This window comes from Drosophila eugracilis, unplaced genomic scaffold (assembly GCF_018153835.1).
Source record: "Drosophila eugracilis isolate 14026-0451.02 unplaced genomic scaffold, ASM1815383v1 contig_1197, whole genome shotgun sequence".
NCBI classification, from domain to species: Eukaryota; Metazoa; Arthropoda; class Insecta; order Diptera; family Drosophilidae; genus Drosophila; species Drosophila eugracilis.
This window is the reverse complement of record NW_024571981.1, coordinates 2,131,652-2,156,364: the sequence shown is the minus strand read 5'-3', so window position 1 is coordinate 2,156,364 and position 24,713 is coordinate 2,131,652. Positions and strand designations below refer to the sequence as shown.

General features: G+C 37.5%; 4 protein-coding genes across 5 annotated transcripts; 1 reads left to right on the top strand and 3 right to left on the bottom strand.

The window, feature by feature from the left end:
• The first annotated feature begins 102 nt into the window (after positions 1-102).
• On the top strand, positions 103-1,946 carry LOC108118458 (zinc finger protein 431-like). The gene is made up of 2 exons (XM_017231177.2): positions 103-243; positions 304-1,946. The coding sequence occupies exon 2, from the start codon at positions 308-310 to the stop codon at positions 1,838-1,840; it is 1,533 nt and encodes a 510-aa protein (XP_017086666.2). The 5' UTR covers positions 103-243; positions 304-307; the 3' UTR covers positions 1,841-1,946.
• A 564-nt stretch (positions 1,947-2,510) lies between these two features.
• Positions 2,511-22,058, bottom strand: LOC108118457 (serine/threonine-protein kinase grp). Of its 2 annotated transcripts, none has more exons than XM_017231174.2 (7): positions 21,846-22,058; positions 11,049-11,363; positions 10,214-10,437; positions 5,638-5,815; positions 4,708-4,850; positions 4,006-4,215; positions 2,511-3,419 (listed from the first exon to the last, which is right to left on the bottom strand). In XM_017231174.2, exons 2-7 carry the CDS (start codon positions 11,150-11,152, stop codon positions 2,740-2,742), a joined length of 1,539 nt encoding a protein of 512 aa, XP_017086663.1. In that variant the 5' UTR covers positions 11,153-11,363; positions 21,846-22,058; the 3' UTR covers positions 2,511-2,739. The 2 variants fall into 2 exon arrangements, with proteins under 2 accessions (XP_017086663.1, XP_017086664.1); XM_017231175.2 differs by lacking the exon at positions 21,846-22,058 and adding an exon at positions 16,561-16,901.
• Positions 20,617-21,817, bottom strand: LOC108118459. Its single transcript, XM_017231178.2, has 2 exons — positions 21,472-21,817; positions 20,617-21,415 (listed from the first exon to the last, which is right to left on the bottom strand). The coding sequence occupies exon 2, from the start codon at positions 21,400-21,402 to the stop codon at positions 20,725-20,727; it is 678 nt and encodes a 225-aa protein (XP_017086667.2). The 5' UTR covers positions 21,403-21,415; positions 21,472-21,817; the 3' UTR covers positions 20,617-20,724.
• Positions 22,059-22,466: 408 nt separating the features above from the next.
• LOC108118403 lies at positions 22,467-24,555 on the bottom strand. Its single transcript, XM_017231079.2, has 3 exons — positions 23,408-24,555; positions 23,084-23,344; positions 22,467-23,026 (listed from the first exon to the last, which is right to left on the bottom strand). Exons 1-3 carry the CDS (start codon positions 24,332-24,334, stop codon positions 22,712-22,714), a joined length of 1,503 nt encoding a protein of 500 aa, XP_017086568.2. The 5' UTR covers positions 24,335-24,555; the 3' UTR covers positions 22,467-22,711.
• Positions 24,556-24,713: the final 158 nt, after the last annotated feature.

The following is a 24,713-nucleotide window of genomic DNA, read 5'->3' as shown; positions in this document are numbered from 1 at the left end:
TGTACTAATATAAATCTATTTAAAATAGTTATGTTTTATATAGATAGATTAACAATTAACAATTCTGCTAACTTGATCAGTTAATTAATTTCAAATTATTTCGATAACAGTTCGATAGCACGTATGTTAATGGTGTTTACAGTGAATACCTTGACACAGGGTGATCAATGTACTTACTGAAAAAAAAACAATAGAAACATTATTTTGTGTTAAGCGGAAAGATAATTTAATAATACTTAAGCGGTATAGTGTTTATTTGATTATTAGTTGGTGCTTATTAAAGCGGGACCTTCTCGTTTGCAGGGCAATGGAAGATGTATGCCGGGTTTGCCTGGAACTCCACGATGACATGGTCAATATATTTGAAGAGACGGAAGAATTGGGGCCTTCCATTCCGGATATGATTGCCGAGTGGTCTGGTCATAAAGTTGAGAAAGGCGACTCTCTTCCGGAAAACATTTGTCCATCATGCCTAGAAGACGCAAAAAACGTATTCGAATTGCAGGAGGTATCCGAGATTGGCTACAAATACTTATGCCAAGTGAAAGAGGAAAGCATCGAGGAGGATTTACTAAACGATGAATTCGGCATTATATCGAGCAGTGCGAGTGAAGGATCAAGGTCGTTTCAAGAGTTTAATTGCCAAGAGAAACTGGATTCAAATGAAGAAAACTTTCATAACCAAATTGGTTACCCGTTCGAGGATAAGATAACACTCAGTGAGACCGATCAATCCGATTCCCACATCAAAGACGATAAAGAGAATGAGTTATTTGTCAGGGAAACTAATAAAATCGATTCTCATATTTCAGAAGAAAAGGTCAGTTATATGTCAGTGGGTGAAATTAAGCCCGATTGTCAAAATCAAGAAATTAAAGACGTTGTGTCCAATATTAAGGAGGATGATGATAAGGATCATTGTAGACCGAAATCCTTTCTATCGCATGTTACTTCTACTCAAAATGTTGATCGACCTCACAAGTGTTCGATCTGTATGAAATCTTTTGCACGATATTGTAGTTTTAAAAATCACCTTACGACTCACGAGAACAATCAAAAAAATGAGTGCGACTCTACTTCAGATTTTACAATTAAAGCACCAACATACAAAGGAAAGCGATCCCTCAAATCGGAATTTATTGGGAATAATGCTTTCCCTAAGGTAGAAGAGACCATTCCGATAATGCCTCTTCTAGACCAATATAGCGCGGATAAAGCAGTATTTCAGTGTAGTTACTGCCTGAAGAATTTTTTATCTAGCAGTTCTTTAAGGATGCACATCCGTGTTCATACTGGTGAACGGCCGTATAAATGTGACCAATGTCCGAATGCTTTTAAGCAACACATCGACCTTAGGCGACACATTTTGACTCACACAAAGGAAAAACCAGTAAAGTGCAAGTTTTGTGAAAAGTCTTTTACACATCATAGTTCACTTAAGTTCCACATGCGTCATCACCCGGAAAAAAAAAACCAATGTCATTTTTGTCAAAAATTCTTTCTGCACTCCACTTCATTAAAAATACACTTACGTGTTCATACTGGTGAACGGCCGTATAAATGCGATCGATGCCCCAATGCTTTTAAGCAAAATATCGATCTTAAGCGACACATTATGACACACACAAACGAGCTTCCAATGAAATGTACAAATTGCGACTTAACCTTTCGACATCATAGTTCCTTAAAATTCCACATGCGAAAACATGACGGAGAAAAATTTAAATGCCTTCTTTGCCCAAAAACTTTTAGGAGATTTGTCGATCTTAAGCACCACAGATCGACTCACCTTAAAAATCGATCGGGAAAGAAAAAACCTAGGCGAACGTATACAATGTGATCATTGCTTAAGTTCTTTTACAGACCCTAATAGTCTTAGGGGTCATATGCGTATTCACACGGGAGAACGTCCTTATAAATGTACCCACTGTGAGATGGCTTTTATCTGCTCGGCCGACCTTAGGCGACATACTTCCAAGCACACGGGAGAAAAACCGTATAAATGTGATAAGTGCCCAAAGGCATTTGTGGATTCTAGAACTCTTAAGGCGCATACCCGAATTCACACGAGTACATGACATTACACAATTGTAAATCAACGGCAAAGATTTCATTTCCGGGCTTACACTACTCATACTTTTACTTAAAAAGAGATTTTATAATATGTTTTATGTACAGAACCTTCTGAGCTGTCCGGTGTATAGATAAGACTATATATATTTATTAGTTTTGTTATATGAATTAGGATACCACATATGAACCCCAGCACAAATATCCAATTATTTTAAAGAACAATTTTTAAAATGTTACCTACAACTCTTGTTTATGTGGTTAAATGAATTCTTTTCGTTTTTAATGTCGTCGGAAAATTATATTGCCATTTTTGTAGGGTGTAGCATAGAGTGACGTATATCTCTAAAAAACCCTAAATAGTTTTTAATAAAACTTTTTATAACTTGTATACTTTCGAAAATAAAACCTTACGTTTAACAATAAAGACAAACTCAAACTTTTATTCAAAATCTTCTTAGATTTATTTTTCAATAAAGCTTTCAATACTCAACTTTCGTTTTAAAATTCAACAAAATAAAATCGTAGGAGAGCCCGCTTAACAAAATTAAAAATAAGTTAGCACATGGAGAAGTTTAGTTAAATATAATTAAAGGTGATGCATGAGTTAAACAAAAATAACTCTAACAATAGTTAAGAGAGTTCTAAAGGTCAAAAAACTTATATAAGCTAAGGCACCGAATTGGTTGCAATCGCAATGGGCCATGTGGTGGGTCCCTTAAGCACAATATCCTCCAGAGCATTCTTGATCTTGATGAAGCGTCGCTTGAATTCTAAACCGCAGCCCTTTGACAGCCGGAAGTCCACAAGAATCTTTCCATCCATTTCGATGATGTGGGCTTTGAAAACCAATCGCAGCTTATTCCGATCAACGGTGGAAACGGTTACCACTCCATCTTCACCGACTTTGCACGTATAGCCACCCAGTCTTTCGATGGTTCCCACCAAACGCTTGATAGTGTCGTCCCATCGCGTGGTTACAAAGAATCTGGTCATTCTCCTCACTAACCTCTGGAAATAGTTCTGCGAGGCGTTCTGCGTTTGGTTCATTTGCGTAGCCAACAGGAGATCGTCGAGCAGTGCTGGCTGGGAGAAGGAGTAACTGAGCCGTGCCTCCTGAGCCAAAGCCTGTCGATCACCGTTATCATCTTTGGACCTTCCGCTGCCTAGTCTCATATTAAAGTCATCATCACTACGCATGGTTGGCATAGGCTGAGAGCAATAGTTTCGGGAGATGGAGTCATCCAGGCCATTGCTCAAATGGGCACTCGACTGCAGACGCTGACGCTTAGCCTTTGGCGAGCAAATCTCCAGGGCAGCTGCTGAGTCTACCAGGTCATAGGAACGTTCTGTGGAAATAAAAAAAATATCATTAGAACTTGAATTTAAGATTAATTATTAAAAGTTATTACATTTTATATATTTATGTTATTAATAAAATACAAAAATCATAAACACAAAGAGCAACTCAAGAATAACGCAAAAACCATTTGGTTTTTGGTAATAAAGCTCTATGGAAATTAAAAACAACCATACAGCTAAAATCACCAAAGAACAAATAATATGCAAACAAAAAGGCAACTTAAAAGTAAATTAATAACTTTTTTTAATAAGCAGCACTTCAGTTATTTTTGATGATTGATCTACCAAAGCCAATGCTTTGGTAATCTAGCTTTATGAAGTAGTTTAAATCTATCATACAGCTAAAGCGCCAAAGCAACGGCAGAGCAGTTTCTCTTTTAATCACTTGTTGATATGTAAATTCACTTTATTTGTAGAAGATTGCCTCACTAGCAGCACAGGCACAGAGCGACTCCCAAATTGTCAAAATCATTGAGAGTCACTAAGTACCTGAGCCATTAAGTGGACTTGAAAAATAGTCACTTGCACATTGATCCATTTGTACTTTATATACATATATACATATATTCTTACCATTATCTGCAAATTGCATGTTGCACCATTTGTGATCCAGGGTTTTCTCCAGAGTCAAACGTGTGCCAGGACTTGTGGCCAACAGTTTGCGAAGCAGTGATATAGCCAATGTGTCCAGTTTGCTCCAAGGAGTCTGCAATTGCCAGTGATCATTGTCCTTCCAGTTGATAAACTCTGTGCAATTGATGGAAGGCTGATCCCAGGGCAATTCTAAAAACGAAAAAAATATATTTATTAATAAATATAAAACAAAGGTAAAAATAATAAAAACACATGAACAAATTGACTTGGCAAGCAGATGAAATTTGAATATCATTCCTGTATTTGTGGCTGTTGTTGTTTCTGGTGCGTTGCTTAAGCTATTTAAGCTGGAGCTTTGGTATAAAAGCTTTAGATGATATACAATGTGCGTGAAACAATCTACAGCTAGAATACCAAAGAAACAGCAAAAATGATAAATAGTGCAAGAGGAGAAATGTGAGCGCATAAAACCGAAAAAATGGGCTGAAAGATAATGCATGTGACTGATATTAATTCCGTTAAATCGATGTTGTTTTTAACATTAATTCACTTTTTTTTTTAATCGTTTGTCATGAAAGTGCACAAAAATCACGCAAAATAACAAAAAATTAATTAGCTTAAAAGGTTGCATTTGAATAGAGCACAAGTAAAGACAAGTTTTTTTCCGGGAATTTCACTTACCGCCAGCCAACATAGTAACCAGTATAACGCCACATGACCAGAGATCAGCAGGCTGGGCATGATATGCCTTTAGGAGAACCTCCGGTGCTACATACGGCAAGGTGCCGCAACGTTTGTCCAGCAGTCGCTCCTTGCCCTTGCACCTGCTCCATGGTAATGCAGAAATCACAAACAGATGGCAGATAAACGAAAAGTGCAGATGAAAAGGGGAAATAGAAGATAAGGAAGAGAGAATTAGAATTAGTTCGGACTTTAGTCCGATATTACACATGAAAAAATGTGAAGTACTATTATAAACAAAGATAAAAAAATAACTAAAATGAAAAGTACTCTGTTGACAATTTGATTCTTGAAAGAAACTTATTATTTTTTTAAAATCACCCCTTTGTGATACCAAACTGTTTATAAAAAAATCGCTGCACTAAGCTAAAGCCAAAAAATCGAATGACCAGCCAATATAAAAGACATAAGCTCAGGTTGCGCAGTGTAAACAAATAAGCTTTACAGCGCTGAATTGATCATTATATAGATGAAACTTATAATTGCTGACTATTTTTTTGCTCAACTATTTTAAACTCACTAATGCTGGCTAACTATTTAAATGAGTTTTCGCTTAGTTGCAAACTAAAACCACCAGGGGCATGTTTAGTTTGGCTGTTTGTGCCGTCAGCGCTTTCAATTAACTATTCTCCTTGTTGGTCAGTTTTGTGCTATGAAAAAAACTTTCGCCCACCGGTTAGCCAGCGTTAATGGATTTTATAAATTTTCGCGTAGTTTCGATTTAATTTCAAGTATTCGTATGAGTTCTAAATTGCCTGCAGTTATCTTCTACAGCAGATGGTAAGCAAGGGTACACATTTGCTAATTTAATAAACTGAAATCAATACTTTTACCGGATCTAAAGATATTAAATAATGCTGTACCTAATACCTGAACATGGTGGCCATTCCAAAGTCCGATATTTTCACATTGTCGTGCTCATCGAGTAGGAGATTTTCCGGCTTCAGATCCCGATGGGCAATCCCACGCTGATGCAGATAGTTGAGTCCGGACAAGAGCTGTGTGAAATATCTTTGTGCCTCATGCTGTGGCATTCCCACATCGGGCTCTGCAAAACAATAAATAAACAAACGAAAATAAAGTTTAAAAACTCGCTTATTGCATATGAAGGCAGTTAGCGGATGTCAATGGGCAGATCCAAATAAAAAAACATTTCACGGAAATTGAATTAAAATTTTCAACAATTTTTGCAATGCAATGCAATTCATATTCCGAATATAACCGAACTCTTTCTGTAGTTATGTGTTTGTATTTTCATTATGGATATTTTCCAGCGAAATTGAACGCCTGGAAAATGGGGAAAATGTGCAGCGGAGCAATACCTCACACAGGGCAGGTGGAAAAACAAATGTAATGCATTCTGATGTGCGTGTGTGTAAAGGATTTATGGGCTTAGCCGGCTGCAGGACCTTCCATGGAACAACAAAAAACAGGATAAGACAGCCACAATGCAATCAACAGTTTTATGAAATTTTAATCAAGGCCCGGATGCAAACAATGCCAAAATGCTTGTTTAGTTTTAATGTTTACCTGTTGGTTTTTGAAGTAAAACTATCACAGGCAACTTAGCTTTTAGTTTTCTGTCTTCAAGGCTTACTCTCTAATAGTAATAAAATCCTCTAGACGTTGGTATAGCTATACATTAGCTAATAGCCTTTTACTTTGAAAACATTAAATGTTACATTTTAGATTTAAACCTCAAAGTTTTGCCAACTTGTTAGCCACTTTTGAGTAAAAGGGGCACTCGGAAGTGCACTGAAATAATCGGAGGGGAGATGCAAACGGAAGGAGAAACAAAGGACTATACAAAGGGTAGGAGGTTATCACCTGGGGTTACCAATGCTAGACAGATTGTATTTCCCTTGCCTTTCACCTGATTGACTGTCAAAGGCAGCCGCATCCTGCAGTTGAGATCAAACATCATCATCTCATTTCCCCCATCCATCCGCCTCTTTTCGATTTTACTTTTGACCCTCCTTGTTTCTCCTCTTGACTCTTTCATTTTGTTGGAGGAGCGACTGGTGAAAGCGACTGGGAAATGGCTGAATTATGTTTAGAAATTTGCATCGACTTGATGAAATATTGTATATCGCTTGAATGGATTTTGTAGTTCATGAGTAAAACGTTTATGCTTAAATATTGTATTTTAAGACTACAAAAACACAAATCATTTGAATGAATAGCACAATTGCAATCGAGTGAAAATCCCTAGAGAATCCTTGAAAAGAATTACCCCCAAGAATGCTCATGAAATCCCTTCCAATTTTAATTGCTTTTTCTTTCTAACCAATTTAAAATGAAAGTGCAAACAATAGGCGAGTAAAATCTATTAAGTAATCATTTTTCAACCAAAAGAAAATCAATTTCTATCGAATTTTCACGTAGTTCTCTTTTTATCAATTTTTCCTTTTCTTTGGGTCTTACTCTGGCTTCTTGTCACTCTCAATTTGTAATACCTTAAATGTTGATTGTGCAGGAGATAAAGTTGGATGTAGGTATGCCACGCCCACCTCTCCATAAGCCCAGCCCCCATCTGTCGGTCCTCATTCCGTGTGCCACATTGTTTGCCATTCATTTATCATGTGGCATGTTGCTGGTTGGCGCCATTTGCACAACTCTTTTGCAATGGGTAAAATGAAATGGAAGCGAGAGCTTCATGCACCAAGGAAAAAGGTATTTTGAGTTTAATATTATATTAAAATTATTAAACAAATACATTTCGTACAATGATAAACCTGAAGCAGAATAGTGAAATGTAATAATCCCTTTAAAGGGAGTCAAATTTCACATCTCTGATGTTTTTCTCTCAGTATCTACCTGCGAAATGATATCTGTTTAAGTATGAAACAAAATATTGACTGACTTTAAGCTTGAGTACCGCAAATAAAAAACGGTGAGATGGAAAAGTATACATTTGCATAAATGGAGCCGAGAAAATAAGATGGAAGCAATAAAATTGGCGAATGTCAGTAACATTTTAGCATAATTAATTGCATTTCACGAAGTGGGAGAAAAGTATTCCCGGCCCAACCAATGAGGAATTATGCAGCAAAGCAATGGAAATGAGGGAAATTACTCGAAAATTTCATTTGTAATTGAAGCATAATTTATATCGAATCCCCTTCTCAGATTGAGTGAATGGCCAAATAGGTTGGGAATCTATGTATATGCCGCCCCCTCTGATATTCCACCTACTTTTCAACCCGCCATTGTGCGTATAAGCTTAATGAATGCATTTCTGTGCAAACAGACAATTAAACTCACACAGACGCTGGCAGTCGAGGACATCTGGTTGCGTGTGTGAATCTCCATTATGTTTCATTTGCATATTGAACCTATTTATGGAAAGCCATTCATTGCACTCTGCTGTGTCTCTCTCGCTCTGCCCATGAGTTTCTCCTTCTTTTCCCAAACCAATTTTGTATACCAGCTGGGAAAAAGGATGTTTTGTTGCCTACCCATCAGGCGCTAGTCCACTAAATCCGAAAGCAGAGATGCTACCCTGATATCTGATGGTTGTGTGATTTTCTGTGTGTGCGTTGGAACATATTGGCCGTGTCAAAATTTAACTATCAAAGAAAGTTAGCATAAAGATTTTTTATCTACATTTCGTGTCATAATGTTAAAACGTTTGGAAATGTCTTTGTTACATCAGAGTGAACCACTAGTTATTACAAATTACTCCGAAATAAGAAAGGTAATAATTTTATATTGCTCTTAATTTATAGTTAATATATAACTCTCTGTTTACTATATCGACCTTTACTGCTGTCATAATAATATAGTAAATCAAAAACCATTTATAAACTGCAAATAAACTGACAGCGTTTTATCTATGCAGGAAACTTAAATTTATGGCTGAAAATAAATTTGACAGCAAGGTGTTAATTAAAATGAATGATAACTTCAAAATAAATATACTTAATAGACTTTATATACTTTATGCAATGAAAACTAATATATTTATAACAAATTGTAAAATAAAAACTTCACATAATAATTAGAATGCCCATCACTCAGAATTAGCAACATCTCTAGATATCATTAAAAATGGCTTAGCAACCGGGGACTAAATATGGCTGCCACATTGATTATTACACTAGCTCCCCATGTAACATCACCCCTGCTGAGAGAGGGCAAAGCAAAATGATGATGATGATGGTGATTGGGAATAGGCGAAATCGAGGGAGGACCAGGATGAGGTGGCAATCAATGCGAGGACGCCACTTCCATTAGGGGCAATCTTGCTCTCTCTCAGTTTCCATACTTGCTCTTCTGCTGACCTTTTGCCAAGCTGTTAATATTTATGAAAATGCCACGAGCTTGGCACCTACTGTCCATCTCTCCCCGTTTTTCCATTTCCCCGCCCGCGTACATTTGGCAAATTGTCATTGCAAAAGGGACAGAAAGCTGGCGTAATCAAGATCTGTATCTTGTCAGTCTGATTTGTCGCTCCTGCTGCTGTTGCTGTTGGTGATGGGATATGTGGGTGTGTTTCATTTCGAATCACTGGATGTGGCAGTGTGGCAGGACGAACTTCAAGTTGCACCCACAAAAAGTACAACAAAACTATCGTCACACACAGACACAACCGCTGTCAGTCGGTTTGTTTGCCCAGTCTGCCTGTGCTCGCGTCGCATATTGGCATATTTGCGCCGTCTACCCGACGTCTATATGACTATGTGGCATCTGTGCCAAACCTCCGACTCTTCCAATATTATTTCCAACTTGGTTGAGTGTCGGATATGGCATGCCAGGACGGAGGCAGGAATAATAATGAACCATAAACAAGAGCAATCTTATCAAATCATATTGAGAATAAAAAGTTGATAAACGAAGTGATTTCTCAAGAATTTTCTATCTACACCTGCACAAGTTTTTTATTAAGATATCGTTATTGTTCTTCAAGTATAAAGTACTTTTCTCTTACTGCTTGCCTATATCATTATTCTAACTATTTCAAAACACACTTTGAGGGATAATTTCATTTATTGGATTCTTGTGGTCATAGTGGCCAAGTTTCATCCCAGATTCTGGATTATGGCAAGTTGAGTGGCCACAAAACTTTAAGTAGCTCCTTCAAGAGGCTTTTGCTTTGATAAAAAGCTCGGTTGGTGGTGACTCGGAATGCAATTGATGCTGCTGGCAAATTGTTTGCGATGAGGGACAGCTTAGTTCAGTTGGCCATAGGGTGAAGTAATATTTAGTATTATTATTTACTGAAGAAAAACCCCTAAGATGTTAATTAATAAAATGCTCCTATTTTTAACAGTAAATAGTTGAATGAGGCCCGTTTTAGTAAGTACAAAAAAAGTATTGAAAAGTATAACCGAGTAGAAATAGTTTTAAAACTTATTTGCTTAAAATATTTTATATTAGATATTATTTGCAAAAATTCATTTACTTCCTAAAATATATGGCAAACATAAATTAAACCCAAACTTACCGATTCGATCAAACAACTCTCCGCCGGCGGCATATTCCAGGAAAATGTACTCCACGGTGCCTTGCGAACGCTTGCCAAAAAAACGTAGGATATGGGTATCCTGGAGCATCTTTTGTATGCAAACCTCTTTTCGCACCGAGTTCGCAGCATCCGGATGCTTCTTTAGATCAACCATTTTCATGGCCACTGCCTCTCCAGTCTGTCGGTTGATTAGCAGCTTTACCCTGCATTAACATAACGGATATAGTCGGTGGGATTAGTAAGTGATATATGACGGCTAGAGGACGAACTGCAGTTGCAACGTTGGTGTCTGTGTATCGACTGCTCTCCGTCCGGGTGCATTGAGTGCGCCGTATGACGTCCGTCTGTCGTTAGTGGTACTCCCGTATTCCTCGAACTTCCCGGACCCGGACACCGGGGACATGCGCACTAAGGATCCCCTTAAAAAGCGAGGGGGACGCACAGCGGGTGCTTTCGGGATGAATGTATACAGCGAATACGCCGGAAAAGTGCGTTCAGCTAGTATTTTTTGCTCTGCAGCATTTCCGGTTTATTGACTTCAACACACACAGATGCAAAACCAAGCTCATGGACTTGCAAATTTTGTCTTAAAACAAGGATCAAGTACCTCGCAGTATGATATAGACTTTAATTAAGCTTAATTGGATATCACCGAATGTAATTGATTATGGTGCCAAATATCTACTTTAATAAATTTAACCAAAATAGATACCTACAGTTAAGTCTGTTCGGTACCTGCGATTCTAATAAAAGCTATTCAAATATTAACTATTTTTCACAAATATGATGGAATTTGTAATCAATTTGAACTCACTCGCCGTAGGCACCTTCGCCCAGAGTTTGGGCCAAAGTCCAACCCTCGACAAATTCCCTCGTGGCCGCAGGGCCTGTTCCCGATTCCGTTATCGTTGCCGCCATTGTGTCCTGTTTTATTTTTCTTCCTCCCAACAGAGAAACCACGCTAATAGTTATAGCTCAGTTTTGTTTTGCTGCGGTGGCTAGTGTTGATAGTTTAATTTCCGGTTGGCAGTATCCTGTATCCTTGTTGTATCCTTGCCGCCATGTGCGTGGCGTTGTCCTTGTCATCTGGTGTCGAATTCTCGCTTCGCTTTCGCCACCTCGTGCATATCTAAAAATAAAAAAAAGCGGAAAATTAAATATAGGGATTACTGGAAGGTTAACAAATATTAAGCAAATGGGGAAGAGGGGGGAATTTACAGACAACAATAACAAAGAAATGGCTGAAACTTTTCTAATTTGTGTTTCACAATTCCACAACGTTCCGCGGTGTCATTCACAGTTAGCGCGCATACAAATGCCAAACGAAAAGCACATGGAGTTGCTGAATTTTGAAGTTTAGCGGTGTAGAGAAGCCAGAGAGAAGTAAAGAGAGAAGCAGAGCGGCAATCGTCAACTACTTCTTCTTGCCTCTTCGCAGTGACGCCGTTAATATTTCATCCTTTGGCATGGTCATGGTTCGTTCGTTCGAAACTTCGGTTATCCTTTCGGCTGTTTAATGGCGAATTTGTTGTTTTGCGCAGCCGCTTTGTCGCTCTTGCGGTGAAGAAAAAAATAACAAACACGACTAGAGCAATTGAAGCGAAGAACGTGAAGTTGAGTGAAGAACGGTGAATAGTACTCGTTTTCGAGTCGAAAAGGAAGCACAGTGGGTGCAGAAGGTCATCAACGCTAATATCGTCTTGTTAAAAAAAGGGAATGGGAATGCTATGCTTTATGATGAAGGTAATAAATATCAGAATTCTAAATTTTTTTAATTTGAATCATGTCAAGGGAATGGAAAATATACATAAATAAGAAATGTGTTTAAGTACCAGTCAATTTAAAGGAATTGCAAAATTTTTTAATAAAGTCTCATTTTTCCCACTGTACTGTTTTTAGTTGTTGTACATTTTGCGTAGGTATGTACCCTATGCTTGCAATTACACTGTGTGGGTGGATATGGTATTTCACAAGAGAAGTAGAGCGGGGAAAAGAGATGAGAGAGCGTCCTTCCGTAGAATCTTTCCTCTTTCTACTTGCCTCCCGTAAATTTGCGAATTTTTGTTGTCTCTTTTCTTCTCTCTCTAAAAAGCTCACCCATTGGAAAACCCACTCTAGCTCTGTTAGCCCCCTCACAAACTCCATCTCTTGCGAAAATATGACGTAGTCGTTATGCTTGACTAGTCCTAATTTAATGACCTCTGCTGTTGCTCTCTGAGCTTGCGCTTCACAGAAAGAGAGTGAGAGAGAGAGAGCCGAAAACATAAAGAGGATGCTGTTGCTTTTTCTTGTTCAACAGGCCACTATTAACATTTTTATGCGTATGTATTGTGTTTGTACATTCAACAGAGTGGAATATTTTCCTTCTCATTCGCATGGGTGTGTGTATTTGAGGCCTTCCTTTCGCTTACTTTTTTTCCTTTTGTCTATTTTTAGGTGTTCGCCATCCGAGGAGTTTCCTGGTGATACTTTTTTACCCCGTAAAAATGTTTAAATAATTGAAAAGTTTCAAGAAAAGTTTTTTCCTTTGCAATGAGCTTCGATTGTCATGCAAATTGAATTGCGGGATTATGATAAGATAGGGGATGGATAACTGGTGTTAGCTTTTCTGCTCATGGTTTCCTAAATTATTATCCCTTTTTATACCTTTTTACACAGAAAATAAAAATGCAAGTCAAATTCTTTTAACGATTGAATGCAAGTATACTGGATATTTTTTGTGAAATGAATAATTTCTTTAAAAATTTGTACTTTTTCTTACAGTTACACTTCGTGTTATCACCTGCCCTTTAGACCTTTGATAATTTTTAAGAAGAAACAGAAAATACCTTCTCTTAATTATTCACACAAATTTAAACCCTTTTCGCCTTTTTGTGACATAATAAAAGATAAAGGTAGATGGGTGAGGACTGGGAGATAAAGAATAACATGTGTTACACTGCTTAAGCTTCTACTAGAAAACTTGTTTAAAAATAATGGCGGAAGGGTGGTAGCACGGAAAAGGGGGCGTGTCAAAGCACGTGTTGACAGCCCAAGGATAAAACCTCAAAAGTGACGGGCAGCCTAAAGGGAAGAGAAGGAAAAAGGCAAATGGAGGACAGATGATACCGGATGAGTAATGAAACTCCACTAAAAACTTTGACAAGTTTTCACAAAACTTTCCACAGAGGCATCAGAAAAAAGTTCAGCCAGAGATATCAAAGTTGGAAAAGTATGTTATGGACAATTTTCAAGAATATGGCCAAGTAGAAAGAGGGAACTGGACCCAAATTAGTTTCGAGAACCTTCTTAAGTTAAAGTTTAGTCAGTGGAAATCTTAAGGAAATACTTTAAGAAATGTGCAAAAAGTTTTGGTTCATTTTTATTCAACCAACCGTGTTTGCTTAATAAATTCCTAAAAAAAATATATATTACGTTTTTTCTAGAAGTTTTCTAAGAGCATTAATAACAGCAAACCTTAATATAATTTAATTTGTGAATATTAAAAACACATATTTTTAAAGTTAAAATCTAGGTCTATGTCAAAGGTTTAAGACATATCCCCAAGGGTTTAACCGGAATCATTAAAAAATTGTCACCTGTCAGGCAATGCTTTAAAAATGATGTGAACTTGCTAAGCAAAGAACCATAAATTTGTCTTGCCTTTCTTGGCGGTTTTTAGGTACCTTTTTTATCAGGAAAATAAATGACTAACGAAAACGAAATGAAAATCTTTTCTATTTTAAGCCAGTGCAGTCCGATCAGATAACTGCTTGTCCTATGAACACTTTTGATTAGCTTTCTGTAACGAAATCTGTGTAAATTTCTATGACTAAACAATTTGGTGAGAACAAAGTTCACAGGAGCGCAGGAAAGCAGAAAATTAAGAGTTGGGGGAATGGGCAACAGACAGCTGGCAAAGGATCTAAAAAACAGTATCCTAAACAAACAAGATCCAGAGTTAAAATCAAATAAAATTAAAGAGTCAAACGTAGCGCAGACACTGCAGACTTGAAAAGCTGTATAGATGGGGTTAAAGAGTGACGAGTGGGTGGCAAAGGGCAGTGGATGGAGATTGGAGCGTGTCTTTGTTGCCACACCAACACAATCTCACATTTAGTTACACTCCACCATTTTCATGGCTTGGTTGTGAAGGCTAAAAAGCGAGTCAAGTTGAAAAAATGCAACGAAAAAGAAAAAAAAAAGTGTGAGAAGCAAGTTTCGAGACTACACAGTGATTAAATCGATGCAAAATGTTAACTATCATACAAACATTTACTTACACAACATCAAAAATATAACGTTTTTAAACTGTTTTCAAAATTTTTAGTGAAGTTGTTAATAGAAGTTTTCTATAGAAGTCATCAACGAAATTATCAGTGTATTCCTGGACAAGTGGCTTTTTCGAATGAAAGAAGGGGACGAACTAAAAACTAGTCGCCTACTGAGTGGGCAAAGGAGTAGACTAAAAACCAGCAACGAGTAAAATTAATGACATTGTGGGTAAGTCACATCCAGTCTAGAGCATGGAGTTCAAGTCCGGCAAAAGAGTAAGTCAGACTATCTACGACCATGGTCAAGCCAGCTGGCTTTATTGGCTGATGCCACAAAACCCTGTAATGACGTTGGTTAATGGTTAGCCCAAGCCATTAGCTGCGATTTCTAACTGGGGATTCGGTTTCCTCTACTAAGCTAAGTTTTAAAATGCCTAGGAGTTTGGATGCCGAAAAAGGCAAGCCTGGATTAGAGGAAATGGACTGTAGTAAAAAAATTTATGAATGTTCTTTTATGATTTGAACGGAGAGTTCAGCTGCACGAGTTCGTTGTCTTTAGAATTTATGACACTTATGTGAGTTTTAACTAATTATTTTTGTTTTACAATTAAAATCATAATTTGTTTTTTTTTATATTATAGTTTTTATACTTTTAATGGGATAATCGAACATTTTGGTTAGCTTTTATCTAAATATGCGTGATTGGAGGTACCTAAGCTAGTTATAAAATCAAATATATCACATCCTAGCTTATTAAATTGTCTATATATTATAATTACCAATTATCTTGTATCCTTTCCAACAAATCTAAGTAAATGGCGTAATTCAATCATCATTATAGAGCATTATGATCTGTGTCGTTTACGATGAATGATTTAGTTCACTAATTGCAGCAAAGAATTCCCCGCTTTATTGATCACATGGGGATTATGCAGATGCCACAGGAGACTGACTTATTTTTTTTTTGTTCATTTTGCATTTTATCTACCGGTTACAGCCGCTGAAAAGACCATGGACCGAGACAAGACCGAAAGACTTGAAGACTCTCGGAGGCTCTTGGCAACAGCGGGGAAAATATAACTTCGTTACCAGGACAGAAAGCCGCTGAGGTGACTGTGTGTGCGTGCGTTCGTCGTATCTGTGCGGGGCCGATAAGGCTAAGCAAATACGAGTTTTGTAAAGTATTTCAATTTGAACATTCGCTTTTTTCCCTATCTTATTTTATGCGCCCTGTACATGAAGCACAAGCTGCAGGAGAAGAAGAAGCAGCAGCAGCTGAAGAAGAAGGAGGCTGCGAACAGGAAAGCCAGAAATGAAAAAAGATATTGCATGGCCATAAAAAAGAGCTACACAGATACACACTAATACACGGATACAGTGAGAGAAAAGGACGGGCCTAACAGGCTGGCAGACAGACGGACAAGTGGCCAGACCAGCGCTGCCAGTTTTTTCTTGCGATTTTTTTTATATTTATATATTTTTTGTTTGTTGCTTTTCTCCCTGCTCCGATGGTAACCTCGGGTTTTTCCTTTTTTTCGCGGGCGTTGCAAAAAAAAAATGAAGAGGGAAAAAAGACGCACAAGCCAAAGAGCGGCTGAAAAAATATAAATTAATTGCCGCATGTGCAATTTGTTGTGGTTTTTAAGTGCTTGATAGCTTGTTGATACACATAAGGTTGCAATTTTTAAATTTAAAAAGTTAATTTTGTTTTATTTTTGTTTAATTCAGTAAGCCGTTCTAATAAAAAAAAAACAAATAAGGAAACGAATTCAACAGTATTTATATAATAAATATTGTTTTTGGTTCTTTTGTTTTAATTTTTAATTAATCCCTATTATATTTTAAATGTGATCTTAAATCTCCATATGACTTAATAGCTTCTTCTAAATATTTAATTAATCGAGAAACTTTAGGTATAAGACTTCGTAAATTTCGTTGTATAAATAAGCTCTTTTTTATTTAAAGTTTAAGATAAAATGAATACCCTAATCTAGAATAATAGTTGTTGGGGACCTATTAATAATTCATTTGTTTACGATTTAAAGATTTTCTAAAATGTTTTAGATTTCTTACGTTTTTGTGGTGTTCCTTATTATTTGGCGATTAAGAGCGAAAGAACGCGGGATATTTGACTTGTTCTTAAATTTCATCATCTTGTTCTGGTACTGGGAGTTTGAGGAACTACCCTGAAATCGAAAGCCGAGAAACCGAAAAAAGAACCGAACCGTTTTGTCCTTTTTAGGATTTTGTCGAGAAAGTCACCACTGAAAAATGTCTTCCGTCCCTTTTCTTTGTAGTCTCCTGAATGGATGCGGTACACATACGCACACAGCCGTATCCGGTGTCCTGCGACCCGCGTTTTGTCTGTATCCCAATTTTAATGAAACAGCCTCGTGGTCCTTGCACTCCTCCCCCTGCCTCATTCGTCTCTCTCGATGTCCCGCTATTATCCTCATTTTCAATGCGATTGAAAAGCGCCGCCTACTACAGCAGTAGTAGTTGTACTACTATAAATTTACTATTACGAAGCGGCGTGGTTTTCCACTTAGATTATTTTTCTGTATCCTGTGAGCAGGCGTTTCGTCCTGTCTGAAAGTTGAAATCAAACTGCCGCCTGGGCTCGACTGAAAGCCTCGATAGACACTCAAAACTTCCAGAGAGGCCAGGAGAGACCGGGAGAGCCAGAGAGAGCTTACGCTTGCGCGCGCCAAAACCAAAAGGCAGGAAAGGGAAGGAGGGATTGGATGTCATGGGCTGTGGTACTAGACTCCTCTCGCTCTTCCTCTTTCTCGCAGAATCTGGCAAGTTGAACTTGCTCTCTCACTCAAGTTCAGCAACGCACAGTGGGGCAAAGCACCTATGCTCGATTTATTTAAAAAAAAAAGGCAGAAAGGTATTTCATTTGCAGATAATACAAATAATAAAAGTAACAATATATTCATCCAAAGCCTAACTACCTTACATCTTAATTTATATATTATATAAAAAAAACTTTCAAAGCGTTCACCCCACTGTGCTTGAAAAACTCATCCTTCTGTAGAAGCTTAAAGCCGGCTACCGGCGAGGGCTGTTGCTTCTTGTTGGTATTTCCCTCTCTGTTCACCACTGCACTGTGGGACAGGTCAAATCGTTTTGAATTATCAAAAAATTTAAAATTATGGAAAGGTTTATGCTTTATTTAAAAAAAAATGTTTAAAAATTTTGGGGTTTATTTTTTAAAGTATTAATAATAAAGGTTTATATCACCACTGTGCGCTGCTCACCTTTCGCCAGCTTCAGCTGACGTCGCTTTAGAAACTCACGCCGCAACTCGTGTGCGTAGGAATTGGAGTGGACCTTGTGAAAAAAGCTTTAGGCTCACTTCCAAACAAAGCGAAATTTGATATTTTGAGAGTAATTGGATTATGGTTAGGTAACAAAATTTAAGACGGATGATCGCGTTTGATACGAAAACAAAGTTAAAGTTTTGTGGTTGACCCATAATATTCCTCAAAATTCGCTTGGAACACAAGCATTCAGGTAAAACACAAAACTATAATGTTCAAGATTGTTACCCTATATAAAACAATAGATTTTTTATTTACAAGTGGCCCCAAAAAGAGAGCTACAAAATATTTACTTTTGATTTAGTTCGATTTATCTAATTTTTGACTTAAGCATATGGGTCCACCCCAAAAAAGTGCTTGCACATATTTATTTTAATAGCTTGCGCCATTTGTCGAACTGCTTCTTTATTTTTGATTTAACTTCGCCTTACGCTCATCGAATGCGTTCGCGACTCCAGACTCGTTTACATATAGGGGACTCATAGCTATATATGTATGTATGCATTTATGTACAAATAGCGTGTGGATGTTCTTCACCTATCCCATTTCCGACCCCTTATGGAGTCTCTCCATTTCGCTAACTACATCAATATTTATTTATGTATGTCCCTGTATGCATATTTACATATGTATGTATGTATATCTGCGTAACAACAACCAAAGCAGCAATCCTATGCATAAAACACAACAGCTACAGCATCCATTTCACCACTAATAACAACAAAAACTTCTGCTTGACAACCCCGCAATATAAAGAAAGAGAATAAAATAAAGAAAATTGTAAGAGAAGAAAAAGGAAACAAAAGACGCACGCGGTTGCCAAGGAAACTAAAGACATTCGGTTATGTGTGTGTGAGTTCACACTCTCAGGCGAGAAGAGAAGCTGCCAGCAAAAAGGAGATGAGAGAGCAACAGTCGCCACCAAGAACAGACAGATAACTCCCAGCGCCAAAAATACAGAACAACTACACTAGCACAAAGAAACTAAAGAAGTTAAAGTGGTATATATTTTACCTGTCTTACCTTTTTTAAAGATTTTATTAGTTTTTATATTTGGTTAAAAACTTTTAAAGAAAATAATTGTCTTTGTAATATAAATATATGAATATTTTAATCCTAATGTGGTAAAAACCAATTTACACATATTCGAATAAATGATTGATGGATCTAAATTTATTGTGCTTGTCTGGAACATATACTGTTATCATTTTCCCTCCTTGACTTCCCTTTAATATATGTATTACGTGCTTTGAGCAAATTTCTCAATGCTAATCCATAGTCTCAGAGACAAATGATTACGCTTAATTGATTGCCGCGTCGATTTTGCCAAATTAATAATAGTTCCGAACACAAGAACAATAACTTTCAATGAAAGGGGGTTTATTGAACAACGATATACATATATATACTCACTTTCCTTTTGATATGTTTTAGAAATATGAATATAAATATGATATGATCAATTGGCTTCCCCGATAACCATACCCAAATACAAACATCATTAGGTTAGAATACCATGATGTAAAGGATAATAATACAAAAGGTCAACTTTTGTAGAAAATAGAAAAACCTTACAAATATATGAGATATATTCCACTTTTTCATAAGATAATAAATATGCCCAAAAAGGTTTAAAAATGTAGTAGTAATAACAATCGTACTAATATTGAGTTATTAATGTAATAAAGCAAGTAACATTTTAGTCTTATTTTGAAGAGTCTGATTATTATGTATCCAATTTCATAAAAAGATATATTAGACAAAAAATTGGTTTCAAACTTCTTGACAAAGTAACGCATAAATTAAATTTCATTTCATATAATTCTTATTTTTGATTTTCGTTTCGGTTATACAAATACGAGGTGTGTTCAAAAAGTAAGGTGACTTTTCAAATTTCGCGGGCAACATATTTTCGATTATCGTTTTTTTTGTTTTGTTATATTGGTACACTCTTCCCTAACATCTGTACCAAGTTTCAATGGAACATCCTCTTTTGTTTGGTTGTGAGAGGCGTAAAGGTACAAGTTGTTTTGCGAGCTCGGCGATTTTTTGCTATCGAAAAATATGGATCAAAGGATTTGCATCAAATTTTGTGTAAAAAATAAAATTAAGTGCTCTGAAACACTTGAAATGTTGACAGTGGCATACGGGAAACTGTTCTGAGTAAAAAAGTGTACAAGTGGTACAAACTCTTCCAAGATGGCCGGGAAGATGCCAATGACCAGCCTCGCTCTGACGCCCAAGCACGTCAACAACTGATGAAAACGTTCAAGCAGTGACGAAAATTGTTTTGGAAAATCGTCGAATCACTATCAGAGAAGTTGCTGAAGATGTCGGTATATCGCTTGGCTCGTGCCACGAAATTTTTCAAACGTTTTGGGTATGAGTCGTGTGCAGCGAAGTTTGTTCCGAAATTGCTGAATTTTGAGCAAAAGAACCGTCGCATGAGCATCGCTCAAGAGCTGTTGAATGACGTCAACGACGACCCAGATTTACTCAAAAGGTCATAACTGGTGACGAATCATGGGTATATGGTTATGATATCGAAACCAAAGCCCAATCGTCCCAATGGAAGAGCCCAGACGAGCCAAGACCGAAAAAAGCAAAAAATCGCCGAGCTCGCAAAACAACTTGTACCATTACGCCTCTCACAACCAAACAAAAGAGGATGTTCCATTGAAACTTGGTACAGATGTTAGGGAAGAGTGTACCAATATAACAAAACAAAAAAAACGATAATCGAAAATATGTTGCCCGCGAAATTTGAAAAGTCACCTTACTTTTTGAACACACCTCGTATTCCATCTTCTATTCCACGTATTTATTGCCTCTTTGATTAATAGGCATTTTTTGTGGGTTTGATTGCTTAAGGCTCGTAGTTTTGTATTCCTGGCAACGTATTAATCATTAACTAGTCCGCTGATTCCTCATTTTCGGTCGGTGTGATCGCCTTTTTGGGGAAAGTATTCTGCTCTTCATATGGCATTTCTAGATGCTTAACCTGTTTCGGCTCGTTGATTTTTTTATCTGGGTAGGTGTTAAAATGGGAATTGACAGAGCCATAAAGGATAATGCTTAAACTTTTGTCTTTGTGTAAGGAAACACTGTTGGCCTCCTCAGAACTGGGATTCCTCTGTCGACGAGTCTTGACGGGTCTGAAAAATTCGGGGTCTGTAATTAGGGGAAACCGCTGGCAGCCGTTCCTATTGATTTGGATGGATTTCTGTGCAATCTCGGGCAGGACGGGAATCTTGTCCTCCGCCATAGACATCATTCCAAAGTGCCGCATCATTGCCACAGCCTCCAGTTCCGCGGTGCTGGTATCATCCGAGTCGACGGTTCTTGCGCACTCGTCCAGCGGCCTTGTACCAGCAATTTTTTTGATTTTTTTCATTATCTGCAGGATTTTACATATTTCCTGACCTTTTCCGCCTGTACTTCCATAGACTTTTTCGAGTTCGGAATTTTGCTTTTCTTGAGCTCCGGAAAATTCGTAGGCGCTTTTCGTACTCGGGCAAAACTCCATTGATTTATTGGCCTTGTTGTCCGCCAAATCGTCCTCGAACCGAGAATTGGGAACCCAAGCCATTATCGTGCTTCCTCTTTAAGTGAATTTTTTTTGTTAATTTATCTGTATCAGCCCTAACCTAAAACTCACCTTAAGACTCTCTAGCTTTTAAATACAAATAGGTAAACAAACTATATACTAGGTACCAGGAAAATTTAATTATTCTGAGAATTTTTTAAAAGACTTGTCTCAGCGTGACCATATGACGGAAAACGAAAATCACAAGTGGTTTTTACGGTCGAGCTCGTGCTGAGGTGGGTTTGGAGGCCGGTGTGTGGTGAATAATATTGCGCCAAAAAGTCAAACAAAAGGAGAAAGGGGAGAGAACGATAAAACGGGAAGCGGGGCCAGACAGCAAGTCATTAAATAAACAAAGTCTAAAGCAACACGGATCAAGATATACATATATTTGTTATGTTATATGTTTGTTATAGCCTTATATTAGGGACCGAATCTTAACTCACCAGCGGCGTCTTTTCCGGCTGCGCGTTTTGCTTTTGTAGCAAAGTCTTCAGAAATACGGACTTCCTGTCTTGAGTCTATAATGTTGCCGGTTCACTGGGATACAAAACAGTTATTTACAGCGATCATCCTTTCATTTGCAGCCAAGAAGCAATTAAAATGCAAAAAATTCTGCAAACGCTTCCGAAATTTACTCCGTGATCAGTGTGACCTCGCCTTTTACAATGAAAAATACCAACCTAAGCATTAATACCATTATATACCATTTCAGTTCCAAAAAATACTATTTACATACCACCAATTTTAAAATTAAGGGTTAGGTAAAATAAGGAAAAATGTTCATTAAGTACATTTAAAATTTAAATATATAGAAGAAACATATTATTTGTTTTAACATTGTATTGATTGTAAAAAGTTACTAAATAATTTTCGTAAATATTGAAATTGATTTGAAGTGTATATTTAATACTTAAAAAGAAATATAAATAAACTTACGGTCTAAGTTAAGTTTCTGAATTTGCCTATAGTTAATTTTTGTTGGGATTGTAGTGGCGTTTGAAATTTTTTAAATAAACGTAGCACCCCAACTCATTTAGCTTTATTAAATGAAAAAATGTTACTACTTATGATTCGAAATATTTAAACAGAACCATTTGTTTTGATATTTATTACCTACTCTTATGTTATCAAAACGATTTTTAAATATTAAACTTATACTTCATTTTTGTGCTTAATATACAAAGATAATATTGAATGCTTAAATAGTTGCATATCCTTCTATTTCCCAGCTGATGATACAGGATTTGTCGGCAATGTACAAACTAATTCAAAAAGTATACTTTCGAAATAAATTTTATATACTTTGATTTTATGTGCCCTGCTTAGAGTACATGTCCTTGATTATCTGCATCCGAGTCATCCGAGTGGCGCACAGCCAGGAGTCTTTGATTTGGAACGCCTCGAACTGCTTGCGATCTTCCTTAAAAGGTTTGTAATAAACATCGTAAATTATACGCAAAATGCGCTGCACATTTGCATGCGAGGGCTTATTTGGTTGATCCCGAAATATTTGGTTCTTCTGCATTTTTGTGTATTTGCCATCATCCCACCAATCGGGAAAATCCGCATCCACATATTCATGTTGCTCTATGTCTTCAATGTTGGGAGTAATGTGATGTACAGCCTTAAGTGATAAGAGTTTTGTTAGATATCGAACATTTCGGTTAAAGTTATACCATACATCCGGTGTACTCCAACTCCAAGCTAGATCAAACGGAGTGGGAGGCTTTTCGACTTGCTTTTCTTCAGACAGCATTTCGACGAGAAAATCCTCTTGCTGATCGTGCTCTGCTAGGGATAATGCCAACTCATTATCCAATTCGTCCATTTGCTGTTGGGAGGAAACTGTCTGCTTTTCCACGGCACATTTCAGTTTCGTCGGAGCACCTGGAGGTGGATCTATAGATTGAAACCAACGCAACTGTCCATCCATATTGACTGCCTAAAAGGAAGTAAAAGTAGGATTAGAATCTGAGATTCAACATTATTAAATTATGTTGCCTACAATAAGTTGCTTATTGCTGATGTCTCCATGAAGTAATTGCGGTTTGCAAATTGTGATAATTGGGATCTTCTCTTCCTTCAGTTGATTGTACACAAACTCTAGCTTAATGTCTCCCTGTTCTTCATCATCGATTTCTTTCATTAAACTTATAAGCAAGTTTTCTTTTGGTTTGGGCAGCGCAGGTGATCTGTTAACTTTTGGCAGCAAATTAATGTCTTCGCGCTCTATGTTCTCGTCCAGAATCTGGACTTCTAGCATCTGTTCCTCCATTAACTGCTCTTTTTGCTTCTGCTTCTCCAGCATCTGATGCTTCAGTTTTTGCTCCCTGTGGTACTTTAAATTCTGAACGATAACATTTTGCTGCTCACACTTTTTAGCCTTAAGTTTTTGCTTCTCCAACATCTCTGCCTCAAAGTGCAACTCGTCGCGCAGCTCCTCAGCGGTTTGAATGGCCTCCTCAATGCCCGAGTGCCGCAGTTCGTGGTGTCGCTTAAGATTGGCTTTCCTATCGGAACTGTAAGTGCATAAGGAGCACTTGAAGGTCTTGTTGCTTTTCTCCGGATTGTTGTGCACCGACAAGTGGCGCTTGAGGTCAAAGGGGCGATTGGTTTCATATTTGCAGCCCATCACCTGGCACTGTATCTTGACATTGCGATCCAGGGGCGGGGTTTCCGGCAGTCGTTCCTTGGTCCCGGGATGCTTGACGGACAAGTGCCGCTTTAAATTGGATGACTTTTCGGTGCTGTAGACACAAACTGGACAGCCGTACTGTTTGGATTCTTTTGGTTTCACGTGGGACTCTCCGTGACGCGTCAGGTTGTAGGGTCTGTTGGTCCTATAAGGACATCTGGCCACGCTACAACGGTATCTCCAAACAGTGCATGGTCCTTCTGCTTCCTCCGACGATTCCTGGTCCTCGCTCAGCATTGTCAGGAGTCCACTGATGGCACAATCTACGTTATTTTAAATGCTTCAGCCGGCACTATTAATAGCTTATCGAATAAACAAAAAGCACAAACATATTGTTGAATTGCCGAACTGTGGGCTATAATTTTATATACTTATTTGTAAATAATTTCTATTTATTTATAAACAACATTAGATCGGCTTTTTTTTTCGATACTATCGACTGTGGCAATCGATGTCACTGTTGCTGAATCAAATCATATGTAATTGAATTGTAATCATCTCTATAAATAGTGTTGGCAAAAGTTTTTGTATTTGTGTTGGAAAGCGCAAATTAAAAGAGCGGTTAATTTAAATATGTACGGTAACAATGAGTTTTCTAAAAAAAAATCTTAAATGA

Bases quoted from the DNA above. Each gene is read 5' to 3' on its own strand.
- LOC108118458 (XM_017231177.2), top strand. From the start codon at position 308: ATGGAAGATGTATGCCGGGTTTGCCTGGAACTCCACGATGACATGGTC.
- LOC108118457 (XM_017231174.2), bottom strand. From the start codon at position 11,152: ATGGCGGCAACGATAACGGAATCGGGAACAGGCCCTGCGGCCACGAGG. The intron at 10,438-11,048 runs GTGAGTTCAAAT...ATGTTAATGCAG, and splicing joins GGCGAAGGTGCCTACGGCGA to GGTAAAGCTGCTAATCAACC. The intron at 5,816-10,213 runs GTAAGTTTGGGT...ATTGTTTTGCAG, and splicing joins AGAGTTGTTTGATCGAATCG to AGCCCGATGTGGGAATGCCA.
- LOC108118459 (XM_017231178.2), bottom strand. From the start codon at position 21,402: ATGGCTTGGGTTCCCAATTCTCGGTTCGAGGACGATTTGGCGGACAAC.
- LOC108118403 (XM_017231079.2), bottom strand. From the start codon at position 24,334: ATGCTGAGCGAGGACCAGGAATCGTCGGAGGAAGCAGAAGGACCATGC. The intron at 23,345-23,407 runs GTAGGCAACATA...ACTTCCTTTTAG, and splicing joins TCAGCAATAAGCAACTTATT to GCAGTCAATATGGATGGACA. The intron at 23,027-23,083 runs GTATGGTATAAC...TTATCACTTAAG, and splicing joins GGAGTTGGAGTACACCGGAT to GCTGTACATCACATTACTCC.